The 13,298-nt window shown below is 31.2% G+C and overlaps 1 protein-coding gene across 3 annotated transcripts in view; it reads left to right on the top strand.

Moving 5' to 3' along the window:
• The window catches only part of LOC114324565 (MAGUK p55 subfamily member 7), a 109,402-nt gene that overhangs the window by 78,026 nt on the left and 18,078 nt on the right, over window positions 1-13,298 (top strand). For all 3 annotated transcript variants that reach the window (XM_028272429.2, XM_028272430.2, XM_050657179.1), the window contains one exon: window positions 10,513-10,856. In XM_028272429.2, the coding sequence (XP_028128230.1) occupies window positions 10,513-10,856 (344 nt within the window). The remainder of the gene's footprint in view (window positions 1-10,512; window positions 10,857-13,298) is intronic.

Raw genomic sequence — 13,298 nt, 5'->3', positions numbered from 1 at the left:
GAAGTTGCTTATAACTTCGTTTTTCGTCAGGTAATGTTGCTAAGGAAACGTGGTCTATCGTAAATGAACTGAGAGATAAGACTTCTTCTCCCACCACAATCTCGACTTCTCCTGAGACCCTGAACAATTACTTTGTAAATGTGGCAAAAAATTTAACAAATACTATACCTCCTTCTCAGGATCCGATTTCATATCTTTCTCATAAGAATGTAAATACTTTCTTTTTTACACCCATAGTATTAGGTGAACTACGCTCTACAATAAATGACATTAAAAACAAATCGTCATCTGGGACTGATGGCCTCACTCTTAAAATGTTTTCTGTTCTACCTGATTGCACTTTAAACCATCTTACTACCTTAATAAACAGGTCATTCGAAACTGGAGTTTTTGCCAAGCTGCCTTAAGATAGCGATAATTATTCCTATACACAAAGGAGGCGATAAAGATCTTGCTTCGAATTATCGCCCTATTGCACTCCTGCCCACGTTGTCGAAGATAATTGAAAGTCTGGTAAAAAAAAAAGAATCTTATCTTTTCTGTTGAAATACAAATTGCTTACTCCACATCAATTTGGATTCCTGAGTGACAAATGCACGAATGATGCTATGTTCTTCCTTTTTGATCATGTTTACTCCAGTCTAAACAACCATCACTCTACAGCAACAATTTTCTGTGATTTCTCTAAAGCATTCGAATGTGTAAACCATAACATCTTGACTGACAAATTACAGCACTATGGATTTAGGGGAAAGGCTCTTAAATGGCTTAAATCATATCTTAATAAAAGAAGTCAGTTTGTAAGGGTTGACACGAAGACGTCTTCTTGCATGCCATTAGAATGTGGGGTACCTCAGGGTTCAGTTCTAGGCTCTTTATTGTTTCTGATATACATAAATGACATCTCTAGTCTGAACATTAAAGGTAAAATATGTCTCTTTGCAGATGATATTAGTATTACTTGGAGTAACACGGATATTATGGATCTTCGCAATACCATAGCTACAGACCTAGTCACCATTAAATCGTGGTGCGATTCGAATCTCCTGTTATTTAGCGTTTCTAAAACCAAAGTCCTACCTTACAACAGCATGATGCAACCTTTAGTACTTAATAACAACAGTCTAGAGGTAGTTGAATCGGTGAAGTTCTTAGGGCTTATTGTGGATAAGTCTCTAAAATGGAACTTGCACATTGATGCCTTACACAAAAAATTAAGTTCTGCTTGTTTTGCGCTAAGATCAGTTGCTACGGAAATGAATTTGTCAACAGCTAGGACCGTTTATTATGACCTTTTTGAGTCTCATCTTCGGTACGCCCTTCCAGAGTTCATTGTCAGGAATTCTTTAAAAAATTTAAAATATTAACTCTTCCTTCTTTGTTTGTTTTTGAATCCGTTTGTTTAATCCGCAAACATGCATCAGAAGGTCCAGAGAGACCCACTCACAAATATCCCCTTAGAAACGTGGAGCATAATCTTTATCTGCCAACCCCACGGTCTGAGCTGGTTAAGTGCTCTATACTATACAATTCGAGAAAAATGCACAATCACCTGCCATCTAACATCAAATCTATTGCAGCATTTCCCGCTTTTCGCAAGGCCTTGAAAGCTTATTTGCTTGAGAGAGCTTTTTATACAGTGAATGACTTTTTTTTATAAACGATTAAAAATCAGCAAATTGACTTGCAGGATTATTACTTTCGAGTACTTTTGTACATATTTGCAGCGGCATAGATCTTTTGATTTACTTTCCCTTTCCTTTTTCCTCGTTCGCCTTCTTTTTGCTCTGACGTTGTATACATATTGTTTGCAAAATTTTTAAAATTTTTTTAATGTGTACTTAATAACTATAAAATTGTATTTAAGTAGTATAACTCACGCCATTTATTTGGTGTCTGTTTCTATTTTTATTTTGTTTGTAGTTTTTATTATTTTTTGTTTTTTATTGTATTTTTTATTTTGTATAAGCTTTGTCCACAAATTGTAAAAATTTTTTGACAATAAATAATACCTTACTTACTTACTTACTTACTGACTTTTTTAATGGGACATTATTGTATGTTTTTAAATTTTTGGATTCTCCTCGATATCGTCTTTCTTAAGATATGAGGATTTGTAATATTATACAAGGTATTTTAAAAGATATTTACGTTTTTTTATTAATTTCGTAGTAACATTCACACCCTGTAGAATTGTAATAGTTTCACATTAAAAACTTTGCTTATGTTCAAGTGATTTTTAATATAGTCTGCTATTGTTAAGAATAATTAGTATAGCTAATTTTGAAATTTTAGTATACAGGGTTGGTCGAAACTCGGAATGAATATTTTCTAAGGTTTCTTAAACGGAACACCTTGTATTTTAGTATTGTAATGAAATGATATTTCATGGTACTTTTTTTTATTTTATAAGTATTCCCTATACCTAATTGCTTTAATTTGTGAGTTATTGGTGATTCAAGCTAAACATTAATTGCAACAAAAAATACGTAAAATTTTATTAGGTTGGCCGTAAAAAAATTCAATCACAAATAATTTTTCAGAAATAAATACATATTAAACCAGACTGATCCTTAAAATTACCAATAAGTTTAGCTATCAAAATACCTACGTAAATAAGATTGTTGGTGCGATTAACAATTAAGCACAAATTAAAGCAGTTAGGTATCGAGAATGCTTAAGAAATAAAAAAGTACCATAAAATATCATTTCATTAGAATACTAAAATACAGGGTGTTAGATTTAATTAAAAATTTAGCTATACTAATGATTCTTAACAATAGTAGACTATATTAAAAATCATTTGAACGTAAATAGAGTTTTAGATGTCAAACTACTACAATTCTACAGGGTGTGAATGGTGCTACGAAATTAATAAAAAAACGTAATTATCTTTTAAAATACCTTGTATAACATTACAAAACCTCATATTTTAAGAAAGAAGACATCGAAGAGAATCCAAAAATGTAAAAATATACAGGGTGTCTCATTAAAAAAAAACGAAGTTATAAGCAACTTCCGGTATAACCGGAAGTAGCAAATAGATGAAAATATATTCATTAAATAGATGACTCTTCAAATCCCCTTAATTCAAATTTTCATGATTCTGTTGCCTTTAGTTCTCGAGATATTTCTAATAGGTCCTTTATTTGCCTCACCCTGTATATTAAGTATATCAATATATTGAAGAAGGAGAGCAAAACAATAAATATAGCTTATAAGAACCTCAATGTATGGTGTAATGGTCTAAAAATTTCTAGAAAAAAAACATTAGTGTTCATTTTTACGAGAAAAAGAAAAACCATTCCAACCGAAATAACATTGGACGTACATGTATCCGTAAAATACTTAGGAATGAGTCTGGATAAAAAATGACATAGAAAATCACATGGATCATAATATAATCCAGAAAATATAAAAAGGAATTACAGTCAGTATGGTGGTCAAATCCAAATTTAGTAATCCTGCTGTACAAATCCTACATTAGGTCAATACTGGATTATGGTTGTTTTTTCTATGACCAGACGTCAAAAAGTCAACTAGAAAAAATTGATCACGTAGTAAATAAGTGTCTAATACTGTGTCATGAGCTCTAAAAAGTACACCAATTTATTATTTATTTGCAAAAGTAGTGGTAACTCTGCTAAAATATCTTCTGGTAGCGTTATAACCTGGGGTGAGTCTTGGCTGACTGCACAACTCGCCTCCATCTTGAACGGTCGTCCATGAATGTTGGGTTAGTGGGTAGCCCCATTGTTAAATCTGACCATATATTGTCTCTCCATCGCATTCGTGGGCGTCCTAAGGGCCTTCTTCTTTTTGGGGGGGCTTCCTCCCATATCAGCTTGGCAAGGCGGTTATTAGGTAGTCTATGGACATGGCCAGCCCATCTTAGACGCTGAGATTTAATTTGTTGGACTACGTCGCTCGTCCTATACATCTGCGTGACCTCAGCATTTGTTCTCATTCGGTATTGGTTGCTATTAGGGTCGTGATAAGGTCCAAAGGTTCTTATGAGGATTTTTCCCTCAAAACATCCAAGTTTCCTTTCAATTGCTTTGGTCAGAGTCCACGTCTTATACCCACACATGAGCACCGGTCTAATCACTGTTATATATATTCTGATCTTTGATGCTCGTGTTAGGCTCTTAAATTTAATAGTATTGTGGAGGCTATACATACATCTGTTTGCTGCATTCTTCCTTTAATCTCTTCCGTGATATCGTTATCTGCAGTGGTTGTTGCTCCGAGGTACTTAAAACTCTCCACTCTTTCAAAGTTATAAGGGTCTATCGTAACATTTTGCCATATTCTATCTCATCCATTTTGTCTGTTGATGCATCGAAAAAATCAATGTTTTTAATCAGTTTTCTGCTAATAACTCAAAAAGTTTTCGTTTTATCAAAACAACTTTGCTTAAGGCCATTGGTACATAATTCGCAAATATTTTACGGGTATCCCTACTTTTTTTGTCTTTACACGGCAAATTACGTGTTGTAAAATTCACACTGGTATGGATATGTAAGCATTACTAGAATGTCATTCTACTTGAAAATGTCATCATTAATTTAAAGAGATGGCTTTTGAATGTTCTTGGATAACTGTTATTTTTATAATTGCAAATTATTAATTCAGTTAATAAATGTGATAATTTTTTCACTAACTATGTATTCAGTGATTGTAATAATTTATATGTACAACAAAAACTAATACTCAATCGAGAAAAGAGGAAAAGTGTTTAAGTGATTTTTTAATAATATATTGTTACTATGGAACGCTTACAATTTTGAACATTTTTAACAACAAAATACTTGGATCACAGAATATATTATCCTGATGTATTCTCTGCTTGGATCTACCACAAATAATACACAATAAATAACTTTTTATTAAGTTCACGTCTTACATAAATCAATTATTTATCAAATACACTATATATCAATATTATTTAATCAACAACTCAAAATATTCCCGACGCCATGTCAAATATTTAAAATTGTCACTGATTGTCACTGTTTGACTGACAGTATGCTGGCAATATTCTATTCGACTGAGTGCGTTGAAATATTACCACGGACATTGTGTTTATTTTTTTCGAATCCTGAAAAATCAAATAAATATTTTTGAAAAATTTAAACGCAGAATGAAACACTATATTATTACCGAGGGCCGAAAGTCCCTCAGAATAAATAAAAAGTTTATTTTAAATGAGATATTTTAAATTAAATATCACACTAAATTTTCTCTTAGTTTTTCACCCCTGTAACTTATTAAAATAAATATTATAGAAGTTCTCAGGGACGTTCGGCCCTCGTCAATAACGTAATATTTCATTCTGCGTTTAAATTTTTCAAAAATACTTATTAGTTTTCTCAGGATTCGAAAAAAATGAATCCCCATTTGAATAGCATTGCAGCCGAAAATACGTACCCATCCTCTTAACAAAAATGTACCTTTTGAAAAAATAAACAAAACGGTTTTTTTTTTTATTTTCTCTAAGGCCAATAGTAATCGAGCTATATTTTATTATATGTTAGCTCTTCTTCGTCAAATGCTAAATATTGTAGTTTCAAACTCAAAAGACGGGAAAACTGTGCATTTTTCGAGGATAACTTGTTCAAGCTAATTTAAAGTATTTAAAAATATCTATCTACAGAAATAAAAAAGTCTCTAGCTCAAAAACTAAGTGACTTATTATGAAAAGAATGTCAGTCCCTATTTTTTTCAGCGAAAAAGTGATCGAAAACTTCCCCCTACTTACCACCCTAATTAAAATTAGTCATTGACCTTAATAAAATTGTAGCTTATTTAATTCCCAAGAACGGGGTTAGCAAATATTTTTTCTATGACAAAAACTGAGTGAGCTATTGACAATTAAAACTTGTAATAACATGCAAATGCACAAGTTAATGGTTACAATTTGGAAGGACGAAAGCATGCCATAGAATGGAAAAACGGACATATCGCACCAATATTTAAGAAAGGAGATCCAGCTAAGTGCTGCAACTACAGAGCAATTATGCTACTAAATACAACGTATAAGATATTGACCACAATTATAAGAAACCGACTAAATCAATACACAGAAAAAATTATAGGACCATACCAACAGGGCTTCAGAAAAGGAAGATCAACAATAGATGCAATACACGTACTAACACAAACAATTGAAAAAGCTATGAACATGACATAGAATTACACATACTATTCATCGACTTCCAGCAGGCCTTCGACAGTATATACAGACAACAATTATTAAAGGAAATGAAAAAAATGGAGATACCGGTAAAATTAATAAGACTAACTAGAATGACAATGAAAGACTCAACAGCAAAAGTTAAAACAAATGAGATACAAACGACATAAAAATAGAACTTGGGGTAAGACAAGGAGTGTCTGTCAACGACACTATTTAATATCGCTCTAGAAGGAGTGATTAGGGACACAGGACTGAAAAAGACAATTATTCAAAGCTCAACACAGATCATAGGATATGCGGATGACCTAGGACTGGTAGAAGAGGTACTTTTAACCCTGGTAAGAGAAGCAAAGACGAGAGGATTAATAATCAATCAGAATAAAACAAAATACCTTATAAGCACAAGAGACAATGTAAACAGAATAACAGAAATAAAGATAGGTGAAAACACATTCCAGAGAGTAGATTGCTTCAAATACCTGGGGGTGATGGTGGACGGCAAAACGGAAGGAGTATAGAGATAAATTAGTTAAAAAAGTTACGGTTAAAAATCAATATATTTTTTTGAAAAAAAAAATATATCCAATTGGAAGCTTAATAATGTAAGTTAGCAGTGTTTTTAGTGATTGGTCTTATTAATACTTCTTTATTTATGTATTAGTAATAGATTCCAGAAGATTGACTGGCTTAGAATGATTAGTTTAAAAAAAAACTGGAGTCAAAGCGAATAACGAATTTTTGTAGTTTGGTAAAAAATGCCATTTTCTTCAGACCAGAAAGATTAGCATCAGAGATACGAAAAAATGTTCAAATATGAGATTGTAGGTTATTTAAATCCCAAGAGCTTGGTTTGAAAAACATTTTTCTATGGCAAAAATTGAGTGAATCGTAAATGAGTATAATATCGAAAAACATTGATTTTTCGATATAAAACTAACACTTTCGATAGTGAATAAATCGAAAAATATTAATTTTATCAAAAAAATTATTAAAACATTTTTTGCTTAAAATGAAAGTTTTTATTAACTTTTGCGGCCAAAATATAATAAAAAATTTTCACCCCCAAGGTGGGATGGCAACCACCCCCTTTCGCCTTCATATAGATTTTGATCCTTGGACTATCCACTACTTATTCTCAAATTTTCAAGCAAATCGATCCATTCTGTAAAAATTGCGAGCTGAAAAGTTTCAGTTCCTGGACTATTAACCATGTTTAACCCCTCAGTATAACTTTAAGGCTATGGGTACATAATTCGCAAATATTTTACGGCTATCCCTACCTTTTCTGTCTTTACATGGCAAATTACGTGTAGTAAAATTCACACTGGTATGGATATGTAAATATTACTAGAATGTAGTTCTACTTGACAATGTCATAACTAACTTAAAGAGATGGCTTTTGAATGTTCTTGGATAACTGTTATTTTTTGTATAATTGCAAGTTAATAAAAATGTGATAATTTTTTCACTAACTATGTATTCAGTGATTGTAATAATTTATACAGTAGGAAAAATGAAAGAATACCCATGAACGAACATATAAAACACGCTGTATTTTCCTGTCACCGTGTCAGACAAAAAATTGGCCAGCGCAAGCACATGTAATAATTATTGTTACATGTACTTACACTGGACAATTTTCTTTGTGGCACGGTGACAGGAAAATACAGCGTGTTTTATCTGTTCGTTCATTTGTATTCTTTCATTTTTCCGACTGTATGTACCTACAACAAAAACTAATACTCAATCGAGAAAAGAGGAAAAGTGTTAAAGTGATTTTTTAATAATATATTGTTACTATGGAACGCTTACAATTTTGAACATCTTTAACAACAAAATACTTGGATCACAGAATATATCTTGATGTATTCTCTGCTTCTATCTTCCATAAATAATACACAATAAATAACTTTTTATAAAGTTCACGTCTTAAATCATTTATTTATCAAATACACTATATATCAATATTATTTAATCAACAACTCAAAATATTCCCGATTCATTTCAAATATTTAAAATTGTCACTGATTGTCAGTGTCTGACTGACATTATCCTGACAATATTCTATTCGACTGAGTGCATTGTATGACAAAGATAGATTTGGAAAATATTACCACGGACATTGTGTTCATTTTTTTCGAATCCTGAAAAAACCAATAAATATTTTTTAAAAATCTAAACGCCGAATGAAAGACTAAATTATTACCGAGGGCCGAAAGTCCCTTAGAATAAATAAAAAGTTTATTTTGAATTAGATATTTGAAATTAAAAATAACACTAAATTTTCTCTTAGTTTTTCACCCCTGTAACTTATTAAAATAAACATTATAGAAGTTCTCAGGGACTTTCGGCCCTTTTTAATAACGTAATCTTTCATTCTGCGTTTAAATTTTTCAAAAATACTTATTAGTTTTCTCAGGATTCGAAAAAAATTAATCCCTATTTGAATAGCATTGCAGCCAAAAATACGTCCCCATCCTTTTAAAGTAAAATTAAGTGATTCTCCTAATTGTCCACGCGCAAAAGAAGATACAACGAAGCACATGATATTAGGCTGTTCTAAAATAATTAATGAAGTAAAACTATTAAATGAAGAAATAACCAAAATACCCAAAATCACCAAACCATATAACTTAACCCAATTATTAAGATCCGAAGGTTATTCGGAAGAAAATTTATCCTATTTTGTACAAGCATATTTTATGTATTAGTTTGTTCATAACCTAGTTTTTCCCTATGTTCAAAACTCCAAGTCTATCCGAGGTTCACCAGGCCTATTCAAAATGCTCTGATCTACCCCTGATCGTCAATTGGTAGTATGCCAGTCTAATATCCCAAATTATATTAAAAGTACTCAAAAATGAATAACCGTTTTCAATTTCGTTGCAACACGAAACTACAGCCGCATCATTATTCCAGTTTTATTAAACATTTTTTATTAAAACTACTATTTAAGAATTTTTTTCGTGCGGTCGATATTATCCGAGTTAAGGGGGAAAATAGTGTAGAAGGGGGTGGGGGAGCATATTGGATTGAATTTCGTTTTCGAGCTGCCACAAATTTTATCATTCTAACCTTTAGGGGACGTGAAAAGTAATGTGAATTTACAATCGCGACTGAATTGCGCCGTTGTGTTCGCCGCCATCTTGATTTTAAAGAAGACCGTTAATATTTTTCGACTTAAAGGGGGAAAATAGTTTAAGGGGAGGGGAAGAATTATCATTGAATTATCTCGTTTATTATTAACTTTACGACATAATTGTACATAAACAAAAATGGAGAGAATTATATTAAATACCATTTTTGGAATTTCCAATTAAACACCAACCAAACTACATAAAAAACATACATAAATAATAATTTATATGCATTATAATAATTTATATGCATTAAGTTCACTTAATTTATTTAATAGCGAGTTTACTGGGTTGAATTTGTCTGTCTATAGTTTAAGTTTCAAATCAGATAATATATTATTACAAAATCAATGGGAAATCCCAGTAGCTGGTTGTATACCATAATATATTAGGTTTCAACAATTTTTTTCTCCATTCCCCCCCCCTCATAGATCTGCTACTGGTTCTCTCGAAAAATTGTAGAAAATCGCAATTTGCAAATTCACTCCTTACATTGTTTGTCGAAAAGTTAAAAATGGCGGAGATATTGAACAAAAACAATTGCTATAAAACCAATCAGGTTCTACGCTCGCCCTTTTACCGCGTACGTACTACCCTAAATATTGATTTTAGCAAAAAATGAAAGCGATCAAAATTGTATAAAATTTAACTCTCTTTATTTTTGTATAGGTTAATTTTTATCGTAAAAGTAATAATAAACGAGATAATTCAATAAGTATGCTCTAACTGTCACTATAACTCGGAAAATACCGACCGCACGAAAAAAAAATATAATAAAATCTAGAAAATGCACGAAATTCTAGAAAATCACATTTTTAACAATTTTAGTACCTACCACTTTTTATAGGAAAGTTGAAAGTGGAGATATTGGGCAAAAACGGTTCTCGTTTAAAATCAAGGTGGCGGTTAACGCAACGGCAGAATTCAGTCGCGGTTTTAAATTTACACTACTATTGACCCCCTTAAAGATTAGAAAAATAAAATTAGAGGCAGCTCGGTATGCAAGGTTAGGCCTGTTATTCGTCTAGCCCGACTGCACAATTTCCCTAATTTTGTTTATAATATTTCTATTTCCTGAACTAACCATTACTTTTATTTGTAAAATATTTTTTAATTTGGTTAGAAAAAATCATAAGTATAATGAGTAATTCAATTGTGATTTTAATGTTTTAACAGTTACAACGCGGCAGATGAAACCTGGTGAAGAAGATGGCAAAGAATATTTCTTTGTGGCTAGAGAAATTATGGAGAAAGATATTGAAGACGGCAAATTCATCGAGTTTGGTGAATACAAAGGAAATCTTTACGGGACCTCAGCAGAAAGTGTCAAAGCTATCGTAAATGCTGGAAAAGTCTGTATACTCAATCCGCATTATCAAGCACTGAAGATGTTACGGACGCCCCAGCTGAAACCTTATATAATTTATATTAAACCACCAAGTCTGGAGATTCTCAAAGACACCAGAAACGCGTGTCATGCAAGATCTACTTTTGATATTAACAATTCCAGAGGTTTTACGGTAAGATTATTTGGACTTGTAAATTTATTTTAGGATAATTGTTATATCTATTACAGTATTAGTCCAGGGTAATAAGGTTTTTTCCATGACACTTGAACAGCCAGGGTACTGAAGCGTTTTTTCGACAGGTAATACCTATAAGAGCCAATTCTAACTATTTCCTGAGTAGGATCTGGCGGCCATTTTTATTTATAAACAATTAAGTGTCAAAAATGGCATTTTTCACTTTTTTTTTCAAATCAATGGAAAACACTGAAACTTATGGTTTTTTTTAGTACAAATATCTTCGAGATTATGGAAAAAGCTTTAAAATGACGTATTACAAAGTTTGATATACTCATTTATTGTTAATATAATTGCGAAAAAAGGTCGGAATTACAAAAAAAAATATTTTCGCAATAACTGTTGTAAAAATTAGTGTACAGCTTTGAAATTTTTGTCAAATAAGGGTTCTTTGGGTAAAAATTAGTGTACAGCTTTGAAATTTTTGTCAAATAAGGGTTCTTTGGTGCTTAATATGTGATAAAAATTTCAAAGCGATTCATTCAATTGTTTAAATTTTATTCAAATTGTTTATCCCAGAGATAATTTTTTTTGCAATAACATAAGTCAGAAGAAAGTGACGTTAGAACCATTCCACAGATGTCAAATGAAAGAGCATGAGCTATATTTTTAACTTGGTTTAAAAAAGTGAATAAAAAATGCATTTATTAGTAATAAATAATTATGCAAAAGTATCGTAAATCTTTCTTTATAAACTGTTTATTTTGTTATATAAGAAATTATACATATTTATTAAAATTTTTTATCAATTATGATATAGATAACATTACTTGGTAGTTGTGCATTTAAAACAGGGTAAAAAAGTTAATTTTTTTGGAAAAAGTTATTCAAAAAGTTTATAAAGAAAAATTGACGATTTACGATACTTTTGCATAATTATTTATTACTAATAAATGCATTCTTTATTCACTTTTCTAAACCATATTGAAAATGTAGCTCATGCTCTTTCATTTGACACCTGTGGAATGGTTCTAAGGTCATTTTTTTCTGACTTATGTTATTGCAAAAAAATGCTCTATGGGATAAACAATTTGAATAAAATTTAAATAATTGAATGAATCGCTTTGAAATTTTTATCACATATTAAGCACCAAAGAACCCTCATTTGACAGAAATTTCAAAGATGTACACTAACAATTCCTACCTTTTTTCGCAATTACATTAACAATAAATAAGTATATCAAACTTTGTAATACGTCATTTTAAAGCTTTTTCCATAATATCGAAGATATTTGTACAAAAAAATCATAAGTTTCACTGTTTTCCGTTGATTTGAAAAAAAGGGGAAAATGCCATTTTTTGACAGTTAATTGTTTATAAATAAAAATGGCTGCCAGATCCTACGCAGGAAAGTTATAATTTGTTCCTATAGGTATTACCTGTTGAAAAAACGCTTCAGAACCCTGGCTGCTGAAGTGTCACGAACAGGGTATATTTTTGACTTATTACCCTGGCCTATATACCTGCCTGTGGGTATTTGTCAATGATTTTTGTTTTGAGTGGGTTTTATGTTTATCCATCTACTCTTTTTGCTTTTATTCCTATGCGGGATTATCTTTTTTAATAATAATTATTCTTTTTTCACGTTATTTATCATGTAAATGGTGTTGTCTTTGTCTTCGACTAAAATTAGTTTATCATCGGCAAAAAAGGATGTGGATATAGTTATCAATTTTTAGTCTCATCTGTCTACATTTCTTTATCGTCTTTAAATGGTTGTGAGTAATTTTGCCTGATTGATATTTTACATTCATTGTCATCGTAAAGTGATTTTACGGCATTTATGTAGGTGTCGTCTGTTCCGTGATTTTTCATTACATTTTTTCATACCACAAGTTTTTGATATGGAGACTATCATAGGCCTTTTAGAGGTCCACGAATACAATGAGCAATTTAATGTTAAATGCTATTGTTTTTTCTGTGAGCTGTTTTGTAGGAAATATGCAGGGTGTAACCAAAGGGGAGGTCATAAATTAAATCACATTCTGGGACCAAAAATAGTTCAATTGAACCTAACTTGTTTTTAAAACTTTTTTGCCTGTTCGTATTTTTTCGATAAGATAGTTTTTATCGAGGTGTGACTTCTTTTTTAATATGTTTCAAAATATACCTAAAAAATGTAAATTGTTATACATAAATTTTCATATTATTACCAGGTGTCTATAATCTTTACTTATCCATTTACAAATATGTGGTGGATTTAAGAAATGTTCAAAATATCTCGATAAAAACTGGCTTATCCAGAAAGTACCTATTAGGAGGCAAAAAAGTTTTAAAAACATTGTATTTAACTAATGTTATCACAATAATAATTTAATTGAAACGTACACAAAGTGTGTGGGGGGTTTAAGGGAACAAATCCCCCATAAAATTTTTATG

Source organism: Diabrotica virgifera, chromosome 7 (genome assembly GCF_917563875.1).
Source record: "Diabrotica virgifera virgifera chromosome 7, PGI_DIABVI_V3a".
NCBI lineage: Eukaryota > Metazoa > Arthropoda > Insecta > Coleoptera > Chrysomelidae > Diabrotica > Diabrotica virgifera.
Note: the sequence above shows the minus strand (reverse complement) of the source record. Positions and strands in the feature narration are given on the sequence as shown.